General features: G+C 47.3%; 1 protein-coding gene across 8 annotated transcripts in view; it reads right to left on the reverse strand.

Moving 5' to 3' along the window:
• EXOSC7 (exosome component 7) overlaps nucleotides 1-21213 on the reverse strand; it is a 38665-nt gene that overhangs the window by 7077 nt on the left and 10375 nt on the right. For all 8 annotated transcript variants that reach the window (XR_014064292.1, XR_014064293.1, XR_014064290.1 and 5 more), the window contains exons 2-7: nucleotides 18016-18117; nucleotides 17265-17359; nucleotides 10656-10821; nucleotides 7615-7685; nucleotides 3140-3263; nucleotides 1951-2106 (exon numbers count right to left, since the gene is read on the reverse strand). Coding sequence is in view for 3 of the 8 variants with exons in the window: in XM_081526052.1 (XP_081382178.1) it covers nucleotides 1951-2106; nucleotides 3140-3263; nucleotides 7615-7685; nucleotides 10656-10821; nucleotides 17265-17359; nucleotides 18016-18117 (714 nt within the window). In the remaining 5 variants the exon portion in view is untranslated. The remainder of the gene's footprint in view (nucleotides 1-1950; nucleotides 2107-3139; nucleotides 3264-7614; nucleotides 7686-10655; nucleotides 10822-17264; nucleotides 17360-18015; nucleotides 18118-21213) is intronic.

Below are 21213 nucleotides of genomic sequence, written 5' to 3' on the forward strand. Positions count from 1 at the left end.
TCTGACCGAGAGAAGTGTCCCTGCCAACAGCCATTCCAAAGCTGCACACATTCCATTGGCCTTACGGGACTTTTATTCAATATAAAAACCCCAGGGAGTTCCCTGGTGGTCCTGGGGCTGAGACTCTGCACTCCCAACACAGGGGGCTCGAGTTCGATCCCTGGACAGGGAACTGTAGATCCTACACGCCACCACTAAGGATCCTGCAGGCTGCAACTAAGACCAGGTGCTGCCAAAAAAAAAAAAAAAAAACCCAACACTCCAAACTCCAACATCACAGTAGTTAACACTCTGGAAAGCCTCTATCCTTGAGAAAGGGGAAAAAGAAAAAGGAGAAGGCAACCCCTAAGCAGCAAGCAGAAAGGAACAAAAGCTGCCTCGGTCCTTAGCTGCTGCCACTAGAAGCAGCAGAACAGTCAACCGGGTCAGAACTTGGTTACAGCCACTGCATTGCAGAGCGAAGGCATGGGGAGACCACGGGGAATCCAGAATCTGTCTGATGAAGGAACAGATGGTGCTGCAACCCTTTTTAACAAACAGTGTAATTTGCCTGCCACCAAAGGAGACCTGCTCAGATAGGACCAAAGTCAATACCTGAATAGAGTCTTTGATGTTACTGCCATGCAGAGATGCTGAAAGCACAAATTGTTGGAATCAAGACATGTCAAGAGGTCAGACAACCCCACAGATTTCCTAATTAGCCCCCTACACAGCAGACAGAGGGGGACCTTGACAAAAAATCCCAACTATATTCCAAAAATCTTTCTTTATGCAACTGTTTTCGTGTCTCATGAATCATTTCAAGAATATTATGAACCGACTACCAGTCTCCTCTTCAAGCCTTCCATGTTCTCATAGCAGCTTTAGTTCACTTGTGCTTCCGGTTCTACTCCCGACAATGTCAGGGAGAAAGACACCCAGGCCCTGACCCCACCCCAGTCCTCCTAGTCACCGGTGGATTCTCCCCAGGGCTGTGTGCCTTTTCCCCTGACCCCTGACTATAACAAGGGAGGAGACCCCCAAGTGTTACGAAAACTCATATGAAGAGAAGAGCTTAGTCTAAAGACTAGGAAGGGATCAATTCTATGAAATGTGAAGTCAGGATTAAGGTCCAAAGTGACTTTGGAAGGATTTTTATCGCAACATTAAAAAAAGAAAAAAATGTCCAAGTAGGGGACGTTGACTAGGGAAACTGATTATTCATATGAATGAAGGCAGGGAGAGAATAGGAAATGAGACAAACAGGACAGCAGGACTTGAGGGATCTGGACCTGGACTTGCAGGAAAGAGGTTACAGCAGTTGGGGGCGGCAGACACACAACCACCTGAGTGTCTAAGCTTTATCAGGAGCAGCAGGAGTGAAAGGGGCAGAAGCATCAACCAGTGAGTACAGGAGCAGCTGGAAAGCGCCCAAGAGGTGCTCCCAGGCCTGAGGAGACTGAGGGGAGCAACCCGCCCAGAGGCCGTGGGGGGGCTTTCCCACCATCCCTCTTCATCTCCATTTACACACTTCCAGGCCCACGCAGAATGGGGAGACCACCATCCTGTACCCCCAGCTCCACTTCTGCCCACTCTCCTCAACAGACAGGAAGCATTGGCCAGGATTTCAGCTCCCTCATCCAATCACCAAAGCCTGGGATTTGGGAGTTACAAGTGACTCTTAACATTAATCAGTCCAGCGTTCTTATTCAGAAACGTGGCACTGGGGTCAGAGGAGAGGATAAGGAACTCTTCTGGGCAGGTCACTACCTCCTGGTCCCAAGCCCCTACCCACCACCATCTCAGTTAGCTCAGTGACATCTGCCTTATACCAGCTGGTCTCTAATCCCCAAAACAGTGAAGAGGGTGAAGAGGGGAAAATGGGGAGAATTTCCACAGTGTGACCAAGGGGGCAGGAGGCAGCAAGTGCTCCCAGCCAGGTCCCAGCGCCCACCTCAGAACCAAACTCACCTCCAGCATCTCAAAGATGCTCTCTGGGTCCAGGCTGCCCTTTCCCACCTTCCTCATGCACGTCACGACTCCCTTGCTGGTCACAGACACCAGCAAACTGGCCAAGGAGCAGGCCTCCTCCTGAAGAGTAGCATCCACCACATGCCGATAGCCAATCTGCAAGATGAGGGAAGCAGTGCACACGTGTGGGCAAAGCACACCCCGGACCCCCACTTCTGAGGGCCTCGCAGAGGGAATACCTATACCACCCATTCAGGTCTTATGTTAGATTCCGCTCGTAAGAAGAATATTTGAAGTACTGTTTGCTCGTGCTGTTGAAAGGCCACCGTGTAAACAGTGTAACAGAAGCATGAAATGGAAATACAGGGTGGGGGGGAAGGGTGGTCAGAATTAAAATTCAGAGACCTTCCAAGTCAGGGGCTATCCAGGGGTCTCCAGCAGAGGTCCCCTGGATGTTCGCTGATGACAGAGATGAATGCAGAGGGCCCATGCTGATGGATGTGCTCAAGAATGAGTCAAGGGCAGGTGACTCTGGTCATCCCAACCCTTCACCACAGACCAGGCTCATGTAGAGATCCTGGTGGAATTAAACCTGGCCTGTCAGTCTGATCTGTATCCAGTGAATCCCGAGTGGAATCATGACAGTCTCAGTCAGAACAAGCCTCTTTGCACAGTCTTGAGTGGTGCCAGTCACGCATGAGCATCAGCCGGGTGCTCTGCTCCACAGGCCGTGGTGCTCCACGCTTGATGCATTAGACACCCAGGCCCTGCTCCAACCCTCATTTCATAGATGTGCTCATTAGGCTCACAGAGGGGACAGTTGTCCGCCTTTCAACCACCTTTTTACTATTCAAGCAGCCCAGACACCAGAGTTGATAGAATTAAAGGAAATATGCATTCAAGGTGTTTTGGTGAAATGCCTGGTAGACAGAAGGAGCTCTGCAAACTCTGGCTACTGTTACTATGAACCCGCTCATGTGCTCCTGAGACCAGAGCCGTATCTTCCAGTTAAAAAGAAAAAGCTGTTTATGGTAGTGGTCTCTAATACAACAAAATTAGTGGATTTAGATTAAAAGTACTTCTGTATGGGTTGTAAACCATAACTTCTCAATCTACTAGGTAACCTTAGTGGGCCAGGGTTGGAGGAGATCCGACAGGGAAGAAAAAACCATGAGATATAAGCTCATACTTTGCACAGGGTGACGATGCAGGGGACATTCTCCACGCTTAGCTGGATGCAGTCGTAGGGGTCATCAGACAGTTCAATGTCCTGCGACCCTTCTTCGTCTTCCAGAACACGAACTCTTGGTATCCTAGATAGAAGCAGAATTAAAATTCACACTTACTGAAAGGAAGCATGGTAACTTCTTTTTCTTGAGTTGGAATCCCTGTGCCTCAGAAGATGAAGTCATGCTGTGCCCGAGGTCCCCCTCAGCCCTGCCAAAAGTGTACAGGTGACACGGATGCAGTGAGAAAAAGAGGTCTTTTAAAAAGTGATGCTGGGCACAGGCAAGTGGAGAGGGGCTAGAGAGGGGGAGGCGATTGAGAGGCACAAACTAAATACTGCGAATGAAATAAATAAGCTACATGGATACATTGTACAGCACAGAGAATATAGTCAATATTTTACAATAACTTTAAATGGAGTATAATATATAAAAATACTGAATCACTATATTGTACACATGAAACTAATAACATTGCACATGAATTATACCTCAACAACAACAAAAAATTTAAAAATGAAATTTAAAACAATACTCGGTCAACCAGATATCCAAAAATGAGCCCTGATCCCTACCCTCTCACCAGACACAAAAATCCATACTAAATGGACCACAGATGTAAAGGTAAAAGATGAAACAATAAAGCTTTTAACTAAGAACATCTTCATGACCTCAGAGTAGACAAAGATTATTAAACAGGACACAAAGTACTCGTTGTAAAGGAAAAAAAAAAATAACAGATTCAATTGTAACTAAATACACACACACACACACACACACACACACATATCTTGGAGATACTGCAGGTCTGGTTTCAGACATTGCAATAAAGCAAGTTACACGAATTTGTCCATTTCCCAGTGCATATACAGTCATGTTTATACTATAGTGTAGTCTATAAGCTTGGTATAAGGATTATATCAAGAAAATGAAAAAAAAAAAAGTGCACATACCTTAATTTTAAAAGACTCTTTAAAAAAAAAAACTTATTTATTTTTAATTGTAGGATAACTGCTTTACAATATCATGTTGGTCTCAGCCATAGGTGTACATATGTCCCTTTCCTCTTGAACTCCCTTTCCACCTCCCACCCTATCCCACCCCCCTTGTTTGTCACAGAGCACCGAATTTGAGCTCGCTGTGAAAAACACTGTTATTAAAAAATGCTAAACATCATGTGAGCCTTCTGTGAGTCGTAACCTTCTTGCAATAGTAACATCAAAAATTACTGATCACAGGTCAATGTGACAATTATATAAATAAGGAAAAAGTCTGAATACTGCAAGAATTATCAAAATGTGACACAGAGACATGAAGTGAGAAAATGCTGTTGGGAAAATGGCACTGATAAACCTGCTCAATGCAGCATTGTCACGGACGTTCACTTTGTAGAAAATGCCGTATCTGCTAAGCACAATAAAGGGAAGTGCAGTGAAGCAAGGTATGCCTCTGTGTGTGTGTATAATATAATATAAATAAAGACGATGAGCTTCTGTTTGTCAAAAGGCATTATTTGCAAACTAAAAGATAATCCAGCATGGAGAAAATAGATTATTTCTTGGTGTGAGCGTGTGTGTATAAACTGACACGTTACAGAGAAATCCTACCAAACAGAAAAGACAGACGATCCAACAGAGAAATGGGCAAAAGACTTCAACAGGAACCTCAAAAAAGGTGCTATTCACATAGCCAACAGAAACAAAGAAAGGTGCTCAACTTAAAATATTCATCAGGAAAGAGCAAAATAAAACTACAATGTGATACCAAGACACACCCACCAGAATGGCTAATATTAAAAAGACAACACACATGTAAACCCATGGCTGATTCATGTCAATGTATGGCAAAAACTATTACAATATTGTAAAGTAATTAGCCCCCAACTAAAATAAATAAATTTATAAAAATAAATAAATAAATAAAGTCATACATGTCTGAGACATGTAAGTAAGGGCAAAAAAATAAATAAATAAAAATAAAAAGACAAAAAACAACAAGGGCTGGCAAAGACACGGAGCGCCTCAGACTCTATACACAGCTAGGAGTATCATTTGGTAAAAGCACTTTGGAAAACCGTTTCACAGTATCTGCTAACACTATTTGCAATAGCTCAAAACTGGCAACTACTCAGATGCTCGTCAGCAGAAGAATGTGGCAGAAGAATGTACCACATCAAGTGTGGCATATTCACTGGCAGTGGAACACCATACAGCAAAAAGCAGACTATGACCACAAGCCACAATACAGATGTCCCAAAACATAATGCTCTGTGAGCGAGGCGAACATCAGAGAGAAAACACTATGTGTACTAAGCACAAGCTGACCTATTGTTTTAGGACTGTGGTTATCCTCAGTGGGTGTAGTGACTGCTTGGGGGTGCAGGGTGGGAGGGCTTCCAGGGGGCTGGCATTGTTCTTGTTTCTTGAGCTGGGTGCTAGAAATATAGTGACGCCACAAAGCTGGTCATTCCAGTGTGGGGTGGAGCCAGGAAGGAAGAGGTGGTCCATCCAGTTACTGCTATGGAAGCAGTGTTGGTGCTTTTCCCTGTGCCTCTGACAAAAGCCCCCTCTGATTCAGTTCTGCTGCCTGTCCCTACATATGCCAACGTCCAGAGCAGAGGAGTTTCAGCCAGAGAACATCCCGCTAGGGTCCTGCACCAAGGAGTCCTGCTATGGTCTGCCCTGCATGAAGTCTCCATGTCAGGGGCCCCCAGGGTGGAAGTACTAAGTAATATCAGGTAAACAGTTTGAATTCTAATATGGTAAAAAATAAGCACGCATACACACACACCCCTTCCTATCACACACACACCCACACCCCTTCCCATCACACACACGCACATATACACACACACACACCTTCCCAATCCTCTGGCCATAACGTGGTTCACCAGAAGGGTTAGAAGATGCTCTCGAGAGAATGGCCGCCACCCTTCTACAAGGCCCTGACTATACAAAGTCCTCTCCACACACCAGGGGGACCGAGTGCCTTGCAGAGTCCCCACCCCTTGCTGTCTGCATGTCTGTTGGTGCTCTGGGAATGGGACTTGACAGCTATGCCCGTGACAGGTGTCCTCCCCAACCTGAGCAGCTGGGTTTACCATTCTGATGTACAGTTTGCCCAACACTTCCCCTACAGCCCAACAGCCTCATCTGGTTCTCCTCTCCCTTTCTGCCTTGGTGCCCATGGTAACCAGCTGGCAATATGGGGAGTGATTTCTGAGGCTTGAGGTACAACAGATGGCAACTTCCTTTTTTCTCCAACAGAGCCCAAGGCCAGGCTGCTGCAGGTAGCATCTGGGACTCGAAGCCTCACGGTGGCCACAAGGGCCAGGCCTGCCCTCGGCTAGTGTTAGCCAGGAGTCTAATGGCCCAGCAAGGGGAAGGGGACTCTATAGGTTTCGTTCTCAACAGAGCTTCCATCCTGCAATGTCTGACCTACGTTTATTCAACTTTGTTTTTATTTGTTGTATTTTAAACTGTGCTGCTGCTGCTGCTAAGTCGCTTCAGTCGTGTCTGACTCTGTGCGACCCCATAGACGGCAGCCCACCAGGCTCCGCCGTCCCTGGGATTCTCCAGGCAAGAATACTGGAGTGGGTTGCCATTTCCTTCTCCAGTGCATTAAAGGGAAAAGTGAAAGTGAAGTCGCTCAGTCGACCGACTCTTAGTGACCCCGTGGACTGTAGCCTACCAGGCTCCTCCGTCCATGGGATTTTCCAGGCAAGAGTACTGGAGTGGGGTGCCATTGCCTTCTCCATTAAACTGTGCAAGTGGTCTAAATTCACCACAAGAAAACTCTAAAATACAGATTAACTTTTTAATCACCCATAATGTGAGCACTTCAAAATAATCATAATGTCCATTTGGGAATATTTATGTTTGTCATTGTTGTTCAGTTGCTAAGTCATGTCTGACTCTTTGGGACCCCATGGATTGTAGCCCACCAGGCTCCTCTATCCATGGGATTTCTCGGGCAAGAATACTGGAGTGCATTGCCATTTCCTCCTCCAGGAGATCTTCCCAACCCAGGGATTGAACCTATGTCCCCTGAGTTGGCAGGCGGGTTCTTTACCACTGAGCCACCAGGAAAGCCCAGAGAGCAGAGTACAAAGCAGGCAAAACCCTTGCCCCTGTGGAGCTTTATCTAGTAACAGTATTTGGACAGCTGGCTGGGTCACTAGCTCCGACTTGTTCTGCTGTTCTGTAGTTTTTGAACATTTTTCTACATGGTACATGTTTACTTATGAAAATAATAATTCAAAAAATAAATACAGAAATATATCTAGTTTTAACTTATGAAATCTGTTTACTGAAGCTTAAAATTAAATACCACCGTTGTCGATGAGGAAACCCCTTGTTATCCTCTGCAATGAGCTTCCACCACAAGTATCCCCTCAGGGTCTCCACAGGCCCACGGCACAGTTTCCAGGAAGGCTTACCTTGTGTTGAAGAGCGCAGCCTTCACAGCTATGGAGATGGTGTCGAACAAATTCCCACCACATTCCAGCAGCTAAGGGAGACAGGGAGTCAGGGGGAGAAGCAGAGCATCATTTCTCACTTTAAGTATTACCCCAATGAAAACACGCTGGTTCCTACAGAATGTGGACCAAGTGTTTATACAGACCAGAAAGCAGGGCTGCTCTGCTGGCTCACCGACCCGCACAGCGTCTTCACCGTGACTGCAAGTGCTCCCTTGCTGCCTGTGGTACCACCGCTCAGAGGCCTCAGACTGTGTGCAGCAGCTAGCTCCTCAGGCAGTCGGGCCTGCGCTGAAGGAGAAACTGCTCACCGGCGTTTTGCCCTAGGTAACTCTCAGAAGCACTCGGCAAGCACTCATCTCTGCTCTCATCTTTGCTATCGTATATCCAGCCTCCAGACAAGTACAGAATGGTGGCCACTGATGCTGCCGCCATGACCAGGGTCACGCTGACGACCGCAGTCACTACTGCATGTCACATGTAAATCTGATGCTCAAACATCTCTCACTCCATGGTCTCTGTTAAGCATTAACAACAACTAAGGTCCTTCAAACATGTTTTCATCCATGAGCAAAAGTGTTGACTGTACTCGTGTGTTCTTGTCCAAGGAGGGTTGGAGCCCATTATTAAGTGGAGGGCAACACACCCTCCTTCCTTATTCTCAAGAAGCCTTGGCCTGAGGTTATGGAATAAAGCCAAAGGGAAGAGAGGAGAGGAAGTCACGTGGAGAAAGAAAAGCCGTGTATTTCCGTGTGTGTTTATTTAGAGTCTGTCTCCTCTTCATCTGAACTACCAACTCCTGAGGCTGGACGCTGTCAGCTCGGTTTATTCCTTTCTCTTCAGAGCCCAGCAGAAAGGCTGCTGGGAAGGAGGAGCCTGGTGATTATTTATGGAAGACAGGCAGGCTCAAAACCTGGACCTTCCAAACTCGAGAATCAACAGTCACACCTGGCATGTCTCATGTACTGCGTCCACACCCAGCACAGACTCTAATTCCCACCTTTAAGCTTTCTGGGCAAGCCTCCAGTAGACTCCAAGCATCTCTCCTACCACCTCATATAATTACTGCTTATTAGAATATGATCTCCCAGTCTGTATTACCAGCTGGCTTGATTACTGCAGCATGTTTGTTGAGCAGCCGGACTAGCTCCCCTGCACCCTGGTTCACATACAGACTGCTGCATGGCTAGACGCTGGCACTGGACAGTCTGCTTCGATTCCTGTCTTTGCTGGGTGACTGCTGACTTCCCCAGTCTGGACCTCACTTCCCCAGGCTTCATGAAGGGTGAAAGCCACTCTGTCTCCCAGAGGTGTTCAACATATGAGTCTTTGTAAAGCCCTCCAAAGTGTGTCTGGCACACAGGAGGCGTCAGCTAAGTGTTCTAAAATAAATACTAATCTGCTCTTTCATCTTCCCTTTGTTCTCCTCACAGACTGTCCAATGCGTCCACAGATTCTCCATCTTCATTGTTGACAACTCCTTTGGAGAAGAAATTTCGATTCAAAAGACCTGCAGGTGACCAGGACACAATGCACCCTGAGCTGCTCCTGTTCACCATGTATCCCTGCTCATGGGAGAAGCCTACTGGTTCTAAGGTTAGACAGTGTCCTTTTGATGTTCACCAGTTTTGCAAGAGGCTGCACTGAGAGGATAGGCTTCCTGCCCGAATCAAAAGTGCATGAGGCCCCCTCACTGGGCCAGCCTCCTTACGAATCACAAGTGTGTGGGGTGGCACCTCCCTGGGCAGCTGTGAAGCCTGCCTCTTGGCAGTGACCGTAGGCTGCCAGTTCCTGCCCTCCTCAAAACCAGCACCTGTAAAACTACCTTCTTAATAGGAATCAAACTCCAAATATAGCCTGGTTATTGGAGATGAGAAAAAGCAAATGAACTTGTGATTTCATTATTTTTACCCAAAAGCATCAGCATTCAGAACAGATCTAAACCTGCTGGACAGTATTAAGCACTGTTCTTTTGGCTAGCTCTGCCTCATCTATGATCAAACTAATTTAAAAGTTTCCAGAAAGCCCTGCCCTGTTTCATGCAGGGCCGACAATTAGACAGCCCGGCTGTTTCCAGTAATGGAGTTCACGATCAGTCCACAAGATCGGCTTTATCTTCATGCTCATGAAAAAACTTGTTACGTCCCGGGCTTCGCCCTCTGCCCTCAATATGAAGTGGAAGATGTAGTCACTTATCTCAAGGTTCATAAGATTAAAGGGAAAGAGACCTAACAAGAGCCTGTACGTGAGCAAGAAACTGGCAAAATAAAGTATAGCTGTAAGAGAAATTATTGCCACGTGCCCAAAACTGGGCAGACAAGTAATTGGGAGGGAAGCACCAGGAAGGAAATGGAAGGCTAGACTAGAAAAACTCCCGCAGGCACAGACTCTGGAGAAGGAAGGAGGTAGGGCCTCGGGTCCTCATGGGAAAACAAGGGAGTCAGAGTAGGTGGGCTTTCAAGGGAGGAGGAGGTGAGGTCACGAGTTGGCTCTGGTGTTAAACAGACCTGGCTTTGAAGCCCAGGATCACCGCTCACAAACTGAGATGTCCTGGATAGTTACTGGACTTCTCTGGGTTTTGGGGCCTTACTTGTAAAAGGGGAAGACTCGTGCCCACTGGCAGGACATCTGTAAGGGTTACACGAAAACGCAGGTGCATGCTCATCATCTTCCTTGTCCACAACTCTGCCGATCAACTCTGTCTGGCACCATCTAGAGAACATCTCTTGTTTCCTTCTTCCCCAACAACCTCTGTGGATAATTTTGGGTGCTACCATGGTACAGCTGTTGGCAGATTTACTCAGGTGGCATCATCCGTGCCCTACTACACGTATGTTGTATGTAAGTTAAAAACCATTACAGGAGACCAATGTTTCCCCAAGTAATCTCACCCTGGAAACTGAAAGTATCCAACTGAAGACGGAAAAAGCACAGGGAGGAAAGCAGGCCCATGGGTTTCCCACATACGTGGGGCATGGCCAGTGCAGTGGCGGGAGACCTACCAGCACGTCCACGTAGAGAACCCAGCAGTGCTCCCGGGGGCTAATGCACAGGGACTTGAGGTCGATGCTGCTCTTGTTGTTAAATATCCGGTACAGGGTATTAGCAATCTCCGTGCCAAGGTCATCGCCTCCGCGACCTTCAAATTCAGGGGTAGCGCTGGCGGAACTACACAGAAGGGCAACAGAAAAGGGGTGAGTCTTGTCGAATGCACAGGGCAGAAGGGCAGGCTTTGTGCCGGGTTCCCTGGCGGACACGAGAAGAACCAGCGCTGGAGGAGAGCCACTGGGGGAAGGCTGTATCTGCCCCTTTTTCAGCCTCCAGACACAGGCTGTGAACCGGGCCAGGACCGTGCCCTGGCTGTGCTGCTGTGTGTGGTGGGAGTGCCCACTGACTTCTCACAGAAGCATCTTTATCCAGAGAGAAACAAGAACACTGGTGAAATGAGCCACTGCCAGCAATAATGGACCCTCATATCTTGAACGTTTACTAGACTCTTCTCTGGCAGGCCAAGGAAGGAGGAGGCTGAGAGAATGAGTCTGGTCTTCAGCGGGGTGACAGTATACAACCAACCCTAGATGATGATCCTCTCAAGACAAAATGACAAGGTACAATCACTTTCCTGGGGTTATTTAGGGTATATATATATACACACACATATATCTGATTCATGCTGATGTATGGCAGAAACTAACACAATACTGTAAAGCAATTATCCTCCAATTAAAACTTTTTTAAAAAGATACATATAATAGTATGTCAGAGTTCTGTCATAAACTTTAGATTATCATGGTACTGAAAAGCAAGAAAATAACTGTTTGTTGACTTAAATATCTCTTTACTTTGGTTATTGCTTTTACTTTGTTATTTTTCAAGAGAAATGCTTTCTCCTTCTTAGCCTCTTGAATTTTATGCCAAACTACCTCAACAAAGAAGGAGCAAGCGTCAGCATGTGCCCCCCTCCCCAAGCACTACTCAGGGTTTTAACAGGAAATGTTTGAGGGTTTTGCCTTAACAAAAACAAACCCTTGGTACATTTGTGGGATATGTAAACACTCCAGTAATTATTTTATTGTAATGAATTTATGGCCCAGAAAGATAAGAAATCAGTTGTCTCAGTATGGTCTCTACCAAACCACATGTGGAAGCTCTCTGGTCCCTGTCCATCTGTCCATCTGCTCGTCCTCCCAGAAGGTCCCAGGCCCTGGACTAGGCACTAGCAACCTAGAGACAGTGGGACAGGTGCAGACCCGAGTCAGCAGCTCCAGGGACAAAGGAGGGAGTCACATGGAAACAGGCACACAGGCCTGGTCGGGGAGGGCCGCAGGGGATGTCAGTCAGTGTGGAAGGTTGTAGGGAGTCTCGAACCTGAAGATGAGACAAACTGGTCTGACCATAGATGAGCAGGGGGATTCCAAGCCAAGCAAAACCTCCGTGAAGGCTGAAGGCTGTGCCCACCCCATCTGTGTATGCTGAACCAAACCTCACCTCACAGGTTTCAATGTCCCTTCTGTCTGTCCCTTCATTCTAGTACAGATGTAAGATGAATCCGAAAACAATCAGGAGTATAGCATCATGTAATAACATTGCTTCTTTCATCATATAGTCTTCCCTGACCACTACAAGCCAGGAGAACACCCCCCACCCATTTAAAAATCCCGAAGAGAAACTTCATCACTGCCATAGCAACCTCACTGTTCCTCCCCTGCCTCGGCCAGACTTGGGCACTGAGCCATGAAAAGCAGCTCATTGATGGTAAAATAATCAAGTCACTAGAGACCAAGTTCATTATTTTGCAGAGCCAGCAAAAGACAACCTGTTTCTAACGTAAACCCTAAGCCATCAATATTAAGCCCTATCTTTTAAGTGTTTAAAAGCGCATCTGTACAGAGCTCTGGGTGGACAAATCCAGCAGAGGTCCTTATGCTTAAAATGTTTATCCTTCCCTCATTACAGTAGGCTGAGTCCTCCTGGGCGTGACTAATGACTGGGGATGGATTCATTAACTCTTCTACAGCCCAAAGGGACGGTTTAAGAACTTCCTAAGCCAGTTGGCTAAATTAATCTACCAACAAAATCACACCCCACTGTTTTTTTTGACACTGGGCTGGTTTCAAGTGGAAAATTTTCCCATTTTAAATGATTTCTCCCTCCCGACCCTTAAGAAAAAACCCCACAAAAACAGGTTAACCCTTTCTGCATAGCTGGCAGCCAGAGAAAGGAGGATTTAGAAGCCCATGAGACCAGGGAAAGCTCCCGGGCTCTCCCCGAATGTGTCATTCAGCATGCTTGGCTTGTAGCCTAGCATCAGTCAGGTGAGTGCTCTTGGACCTGTGTTATGTCTCAAGGTAATGGGTGCTCTAGTTGTGGGACTTACTACTAGACTACAAATGTTGGAGTCAGTGAATGCAGACCAAGGGAGTCCTAAATAAAAAAGCTTCTCTATTAAATACCAAGTTTAGAGAGAGAGAGATAAAGAATGCAGGTTGGTAATCCTAGGCCCCTGTTCACAGGCATCACTGTATATTCGTCAGTCGAGGAACACACACTTGGGGTTTTTTTGCATAAGACAAGCGCTTTCTATAATTACAGTTACTGAAACCGATTCAGATCCTTCATAAAGTATGACCCAGCCCCTCTTCCAGGGCTGCTGGGAAATCGATTATGGAGCTGGATAAACAGAAAAATCCTGGGAAGGCTGCCACTCCCAGTTCTCCAGCCTCCTGACTCATCACCTCCACCCTGCTCCTCCTGCTTGGCATCTCTCTGCTCTGACTGGATTAGGCTGAGATCAAGGCGATGTCTACCTGGAGCAGGACTTGAGACACTAAGCCCACTGTTGTTCCTCTTGCAATCTAGCCTGCAGAGCTGTGAAGCCTTTACAGCCAGGTGGGCCAGGGATGACTTCCGGGCCTCACCCTCTAGTCCCCTAGCCCCCAGGCAGGTCCCAGTTCCCCTGACTCCACTGGGGGCACACTGCTCATGTCCAAGCCTGCTGAAGCACCCCAACAGAAGGGTATGGGAACAGTGGCACATTCTGAGTGTTTCATCTTAAGCCCTTGTTTGCAGTTCCTCGGAAAGCTACCTCATCAGCTCTGCAGACTTTTGGAGCCCAGAGAGCCTCAAATGATTCCTGCAGGTTACCTCTCTGCTTTGCCCCTACCCTCGACCCTTCAGCCAAGAAAGGTGCCCACTTCAACCAGCATGAAGTAGATAAGGAAGAGAGATCGAGTGGCTCCACCCACCAATGCAGGGCTTGAAACCAATCCAGGTTCAGTGTGAGTGAAGAAAACAAATGAACACACTTAAAAGTAGTTAAGAGCCCAGACAAGTGAAAAGCGCAGGACACACTGCAATGTCCATGAATGAAATGCGTCCTCCGCAGCTGCCCCAGGTAAAACCTGAAGCCTCTCTAAGACCAAACACAGTCCCTAAACCCATCAACACGGTGGCCAAAGAGCCGAGAAGTGACCTGATGGACGGCCACCTGGGGGTAACCAGAGTGACACAGCAAGCTCACTCACTTCTCACCTTCTGGCCTTCAGAGGGAAACCATCTTTTCCCAAAGTTTCAACGTTCTTGTAACACATCCTATTCTCAGGCTACAACTAACAAGCGAAGCCAAAGACATAGAGGCAGGCGTTAGAAGGTCTGAGTTTGCTCCCAGTTTAGTCAAGGGGCTGCCAGGTATCTCGGGAGCAGAGCTCCGGAACCCGTGTTTTCCTCCTCTACTGGTACAGGGATCAGGCCCGTGTCACAGGTACCCTTCCCTAAGGGCATCACTTCTGAGACCCAGGGAAAATCACTGGGGTGGGGGAAGGTGTCTACCCCAGGCTCCGTATTTGATTCCAGCAGATGAAAAGAAGTAGAAGTAGTGAGAAGAAAAGCAATTAGTTTTCTGTGACCTCTCTACCACTGGGAATTGAAATAATTAAAAATATGAAGGTAGCTGGCAAGTAGTTAAGTCACGCTGGGCTCAGGCAGGCAGGAGGGGGTCCCACCACCACCCAATTACTTTCCTCCCACTGGGTAACAACTCTGTTTTAGCCTGTGGATGGGTGTGTGCCTTGAGCTCTCCGGCAGAGGCCCCACGCTTGGGGCCCAGGTAGGGTTGGGGGCAGCACCCTGAAGCCTGGGCACAGCCACAGGTGCCCAGAAGCCATTCCTATTTACTGTGTCAAAGTGAAGGGGGTTTGTTTACACAGTTATGAGTTGCTCTTTGAAGACGCAAATAAGCTTCCGATAAAGGTGGCAGCCAGGGGTGCTTGGTGATCTCGTTTGCAGGAAAATGGGGTTTTATGAATCTCATGGTGGTTCCATCCTCTGGCTGATCACACTGAGCCTCTTAAAGATGCTGAAGGGTGCCACCTTGAGAAACAGATTCAGGAGAACTTCCCCAGAAAGTGGGGCTTCTAGGCCTGCTGTGGTTCTCTTGAGACTTACAGAGGAGGAGAAAGAGAGCAGCAGGCAGCCACTCTCAGTCAGGAGAGAGGGGCTTACTTCTAGAAGCCAGATCTGGGGAAGAGGCCGCTCAAAGGCTCCGCTCACCTTAGAGCCACTCTCTCCAGCCGGGACTAGAAAGGGACACGGGCAGTGGGCCAACCCAGAGCCATGTTCAGACGCAGAGCCACAGTGAAACGTGTCCCCTGCAGCAAGCATGAGTGCAGCGCTCTCTCTGGCGTGGCCGCACTGACTGCCCTTGATCTGCCTGAGATGAATGAGGCAGGAGACAACGAAGAGGAAGAAAAGGAAAGCAGATGACAGCCCCTAACGCACGGTACCTGCTCTTCAGTGACTTTACCCACCGAATCAGGCAGATCAAGGCAGGAGAGGCATTTTATTTTTCCTCCACGAGCAAAGGAAAGGATAAACTGGAGGCCTGAACAAGGTCACCAGCATGTACAGCAACTTAAAAGATGGGCCGGTTCCACTGGATGACCTGGAATGCTGAGAGCAGCTGGGCAGAACCAAGGGGAGATTGCTCCAGGGAACCAGGACTGGGGGCAGCAACACGCTGGAAGGAAAACTAGCCAGAAAAATGAACACAGACACATTCTTTAAACTCTACGCAGGATATCCCGGTAAAGCTGGCTTCTACAGGCTGTATGAAATAGAAAGAGCAAAGGCTCAGAGCTGGACAGATCTGAGCTGGCATGACTAGCTGTGTGAACCCAGGAAAGTCACTTACTCTCTTGGAACCCTTTGTGTCATCTCTCTTACTGGAGTTTTGTGAGGACCAACATCTGTGTTCGGAAGTGAAGACTGCAAGACTGCAACTCACTGTGCAACTGTGGGTCAGCATCTTTGCAGGAAAGGGCTGACATCACAGGTGCAAGGCTGCCACCTTTAGAAGGGCCTGCTTGCGAGGCTGGCCCTTGGCTCGCATCTGGGCACTCGGCTCTTAAGAGAGGACCCAGTCAGCGGTAAACCGTGCCGAGACTGTGCAGATAATGTATGGTGTATGCCAGACACCTGCTTTCCTTCTGGGAGTCTGCAACTTCACTGTGTGTGAAGCAGATGGTGCCTGCGTCACCAGTCAAAATCTTGGGTGTTGAGTCTCTAATGGGTTTCCTTAGGCAAAATCATCACACAGGTGTTGCTGCATTTCTGTAACAATCACAGCTCTGAGTACAACTACATGCTCTATGCTAAGTCCTCCGAGTCCATCCAGGAAATCTCCGAATGTGGGGGTGGTCTTGCCCCTCCACCAGTAAAGTATCAATATTACATATATGCGCCAAGCATGAACCAATAGAGAGCCTCATCCATTTCAAGAAGGTTCGCTGTCACCCCTGCTAGCTGGAAGAGGAAGTTACAGATAGAAGATGAGACTGGGCCAGCAACCCGGTGAAAAGCCCCAAGCCTTCGAAGGGGAGGTGGAGAGAACGAACACTTTGGAAGGCCCATGGAACATGTAACGACTGGGTGCTCACTCTATTTTCATTACTTAACTTCCTCATCATCACACCCGTATCATCATCTCCATTCTTTAGATAACAAGATTTAGGCACAGAGGAGCTGTATAACCAGCCCCAGGTCACACAGCTGGCCAAAGAAGGCAGTGACAAGGCCGGCGGGCTGGCTGGCGAGGGTGCAGAGTCTTTGTTCTTCCCTGCACCCACATAGCTTGCCCGGCTGCCACCCCCTCAGCCTGCAAGATGCTTGGCTGGTCCTCATCCTCGCTCTGCCAAGCGAGTCATGAGAAGTTTTCTGCAAAGCTAGAGCAGGAAGACAGACGGGGCCTTATAGAGCAAATGAGTCTTGTCAGATATACCTATTATTTTTCAAAGCTCAGTGACACACATCATTTTATATGACTCTTGTAACTACCGTGTGCTGGACAGCCTGGCAGGTGCCCTCCTTTTTCAGATGGGGAAAAGGAGGGCCGGCGAGGGCTTGGCTGATTAGGACAAAGGCAGACCCTAAGCCCAGGCCTCCTTCTGCATTTCCCGGGGCCTGGCACACCAGAGAACTCGGCACATACCTGCTGGCCAGATAAAGGATGAATAAATACAAAATTAAAGTGGGCTCAGCAGGAAACCAGAGGTTCATTCTCTGAATCTTCTGTCTTTTAAATCTCTTTTCTTTAAAACCATGTACAGAGTACTGACCAGTCAACAAAGAACTCCAAGTAACCTTCGTTTGGTTTCTCCAGCTTCGGCGTCCCCATTTCTGCTTTCACGCCCACCAAGATGTCTGTGTGACCCTGTGGACACAAGCAAGAAGAGTCCTCACTCAGGGCAGACAGCCTGCCACCCAACCACACCCTCATCTCCCAGACACACACCTCCGGGGTCTCTCTTAGGATCAGTGCTAGCACTTGAAAAGTGGCCCTTTGCTGTCTATAATTTTGAATGGGCCAGCTAAGTACACTTGAGAAAGTAAATGATTGTATCATTTGCTTTTGAGTATAAATTGATCCCTGTAATAATATTGAGCTCTTTGAAGCCAATCATGCATGCAGTTAGCACCCTCCCTTTCAACTACTGCGCTCCCCTCTCCATGACTTTTCAAATATTTATTTGGAAATAATGCCCTAGATTGTTATTAAAGTTTTTCATGGCATGGCTGAATTCTCTGATTGTTTGAAGAAATTATGTAATAGTATTTTCAAGTGTTTCATTTAAACCTATGATATAAAATTAAATGCTTGTTCTGAGCAAAAAAAAAAAAAAAAAAAAAGAAAAGTGGCCCTTTGAGAAGGAGAGGGGTCCTTCAGATCTACACAGACCCCCTCCCAGAGTTGGCTGTGGATCTTATGGTTCCCCTGGAACAAAATGCACCATGCAAGTCCAGAGGGGCTGGTTCCCAAGAGCTGACCCATTCCTCAACATCAGTACAAACCATAGGTCCAGCACTCACCAGCTTGACCCTGGCAGACCCACTGGTGTTGGACACCACGTCGGTCTCCACTTCGACACATCGGTAGTCTTCACAGCCACGGCCGTCCACACGGAGGTCTTCCTGCATGCAACAACCAAAATCCTAAGGCTGTGGCCCTAAACCTCCAAGAGGCTCCTAAACTGACTCACTGCATTACCCCCTAGAGAAATATGCAGTACAAGAGCTCCTTTTAGGGATTCGTCCAGAAATTCTGTCATGAGAGCTGATAACATTACTGTCTTACATATGAGGAAATGGAGACTCAGAGAAGTTAAGTGACTTGTGTTCAAGGTCCACGGCTAGGGAGAGCAAAGCTCGGCTTCCCATCCAGGTTTGAAGCACAAAGTCCAAACTATATACCACCATCTGGAACAGGCACACACAAAATCCAAACGAGACATAATAAATAAAAGCTGTTTCTTTCGAAATCTGCAATTCTGAAGCCACAAGAAACAAGGATTGTCAGTTATAAGTTCAGCTGTCTCGACTGTAGCCTTCCTACCCCCTAAACCCAACCAGATCTACTCTGTAAATGGTTGAAAACAATTAGCTGGTATCTTCTAACACAGGCATTCTCTAGGACAGGGTCAACAGAGTTAGGCCCACAGGCTGCTTGTTCTGTAAGCCATTCCATGGGAACACAGCCATGCCTGTTCACAGCATCCTGTGGCTGCTCTCACACCACAGCAGAGCTGAGGGGTTGGGACAGAGACCACATGACCTGCAGCCCCCACAACACTACTACCGAGCCTTTCACAGGACAAGTCTGCCGACCCCTGCTGCAGAGGACGGGTTTCAGGATGGTCTATGTACTGCTTGGCTTCATCCCTAGTTATTTACTTCCTCAATTATTTACTTCTATCTGTGTAACTCCTAGATAACCATTTTATGTTGTGGTTATAATCCAGCACTCCTAGCATTTATCTCATTGCTCAACGAGCTCCAGATTTCATCACTGGGAGCTCCCATGGGTTGGTTCCTGCATTCTCTCAACATGCCTCAGATCTCTTTGGAGCACTTCTTTACTTCTGATAACACGAGGAGTTCCAGCCTCTGGGATTTTCCCTGCCCCAGCCCCGGGATCAGCCCATATCCTAAGGAGCCCTGGTTCCTTTTATGGGAGAATGGTACTTAAAAACCAAGATCTGGGTGCTAAGTAGATTCATTGCTACTAGGGTATCATTGCTTCTAGATCTTCTAAGTAGAACAGAGCCAGGAAAAAAACATGTGTAGTAACCACGCATACACACATATCTTTATTTATGTGGATTATCTATCCACATGTGGATTAAAGAGCCATGTGTTCATACTGAGAGCTGGTTCTAACCTTCTTCCTTGTCTTACCTGTAACTTCTCTCTCAGGGAGAAACCTGGCTCTCATTATCTACAGTGTATTTCTGTATTTGTTAAGTCTCTGAATACACAGTTTCAGAATTGTTACTGCCATACCCCTATGAGAAACAAATTTACTAATACAGTATTTGTGTAGATTTCTTTTGTCTTTAGCCTTACATGTTGTTGTTGTTCAGTCCCTCAATTGTGTCTGACTGCAACCCCATGGACTGCAGCACGCCAGGCTTCCCTGTCCCCCACCATCTCCCAGACCTTGCTCAAACTCACATCCAGTGAGTCAGTGAGGTCATCCAACCCTCTCACCCTCTGTTGTTCCCTTCTCCTCTTGCCTTCTATCTTATATAACCCACTCAAAATACCATTTCCAGTTGTCTTCTCCCTGCGCCTCTGTTACTCATTTGCAGCCCTTTCAGGTTCCATTGCAACCGCTGATGTTCCATTTTGAGTCCGCCACATCCTGGCTTCTTTTCACTCCTATTTACTGTTGGGCCAGGTGGCCCATCGCTAGGGCTCTCGGAGTCACAGCGTCAGGAGAGGTGTGCTCAGACAAACTTCACCCTCCCCTCATCCCTAGTTTCATGTCCGTCCCCCTCCCCCCTCCAGCTTCCTACTTCCTCCCATCCACTCCAGGCAGGGAACCAACCTCTTTAGCTCCCAGTCCATCGTTCCTGTATTTCCTTTGCACAAATGAACCTTTACATGAGTATTTTAAATATCCTTTTCTTTCTTATTCAAAAGATAGCATACTACAGATACTCTTTTACACTTTGCTTCTTTTTAAACACTAATGCCTATGCAGGAAACTACTATACATCAGCTCATACAGACTGTCCTCATTACTTTAAACTTTTTTCCTGAAAGCTCTTTCTTTCAGAAAAAGAATCATCACCTCATTAGATTCTCAAAGAGGTTAATGCTCCTCAAAACGTTAAAAACAAGCACAAAAGAAACCAAAAACAAGCAAAAAAAAAAAATCCCAAACAAAAAAGCAAACCACTGTTCTAAAGTATGTACCTATCAGAAACTAATCTTTAAACTGCTTGGCTAACTGTGTTATCTGACTTTTTTTTATTTTGAGAAATTAAAATACAGAAAAGGAAAACACTGCCTGCTCTCACCACACAGTACCAGCTACTACCATCTGTCGTTTTTGTTTGAGCTCTTTCACTCTTTCAACTCCTGCTAAAGGAGAGAAAATAAACAATCCTAAATCAGGCTGAAGTCCCTTTGCAGCCCTGCCACTCCCAGCCATCCTCTCCTTGGAGGCAACCCCTACCTGGAGTCTGGGGAGAAGTGTTCTTAAAAAGCAACAAAATTTCATGTCGAGGAGAATGAGTCTCCTGAACTCTGTAGAGAGATCTCCCTTCACTGGAGGAGCCAAAACTATGTAATTGTATCTCTTTACAACCCCACCTACCCCCATCCACCCCCATCCACATGAAGATTTCCTAGGTTCATCTCTCCATCCCTAAGGTATGCATGAGTGCTAAGTCTCTTCAGTCGTGTCCGACTCTTTGTGACCCCATGGATTCTAGCCCACGAGGCTCCTCTGTCCATGGAATTCTCCAGGCAAGAATACTGGAGTGGGTTGGCATGCCCTCCTCCCGGGGATCTTCCCGACCCAGTGATCAAACCCGCATCTCTTATCTCTTACCTCTTACGTCTCCTGCATTGCAGGCAGGTTCTTTACCACTAGGGCCACCTGGGAAGCCCATCCCCAAGGTATACCCTGATGGAAAGTGAAAACCTGGCTCAGAAACATTTACATTGAGTCTTTGGTAGGTTATACGTATGGCACAAGTGTGAGCATCACTAGGAGCCTTA

This window comes from Giraffa tippelskirchi, chromosome 9 (genome assembly GCF_054371585.1).
Source record: "Giraffa tippelskirchi isolate mGirTip1 chromosome 9, T2T-mGirTip1v1.2.pri, whole genome shotgun sequence".
NCBI classification, from domain to species: Eukaryota; Metazoa; Chordata; class Mammalia; order Artiodactyla; family Giraffidae; genus Giraffa; species Giraffa tippelskirchi.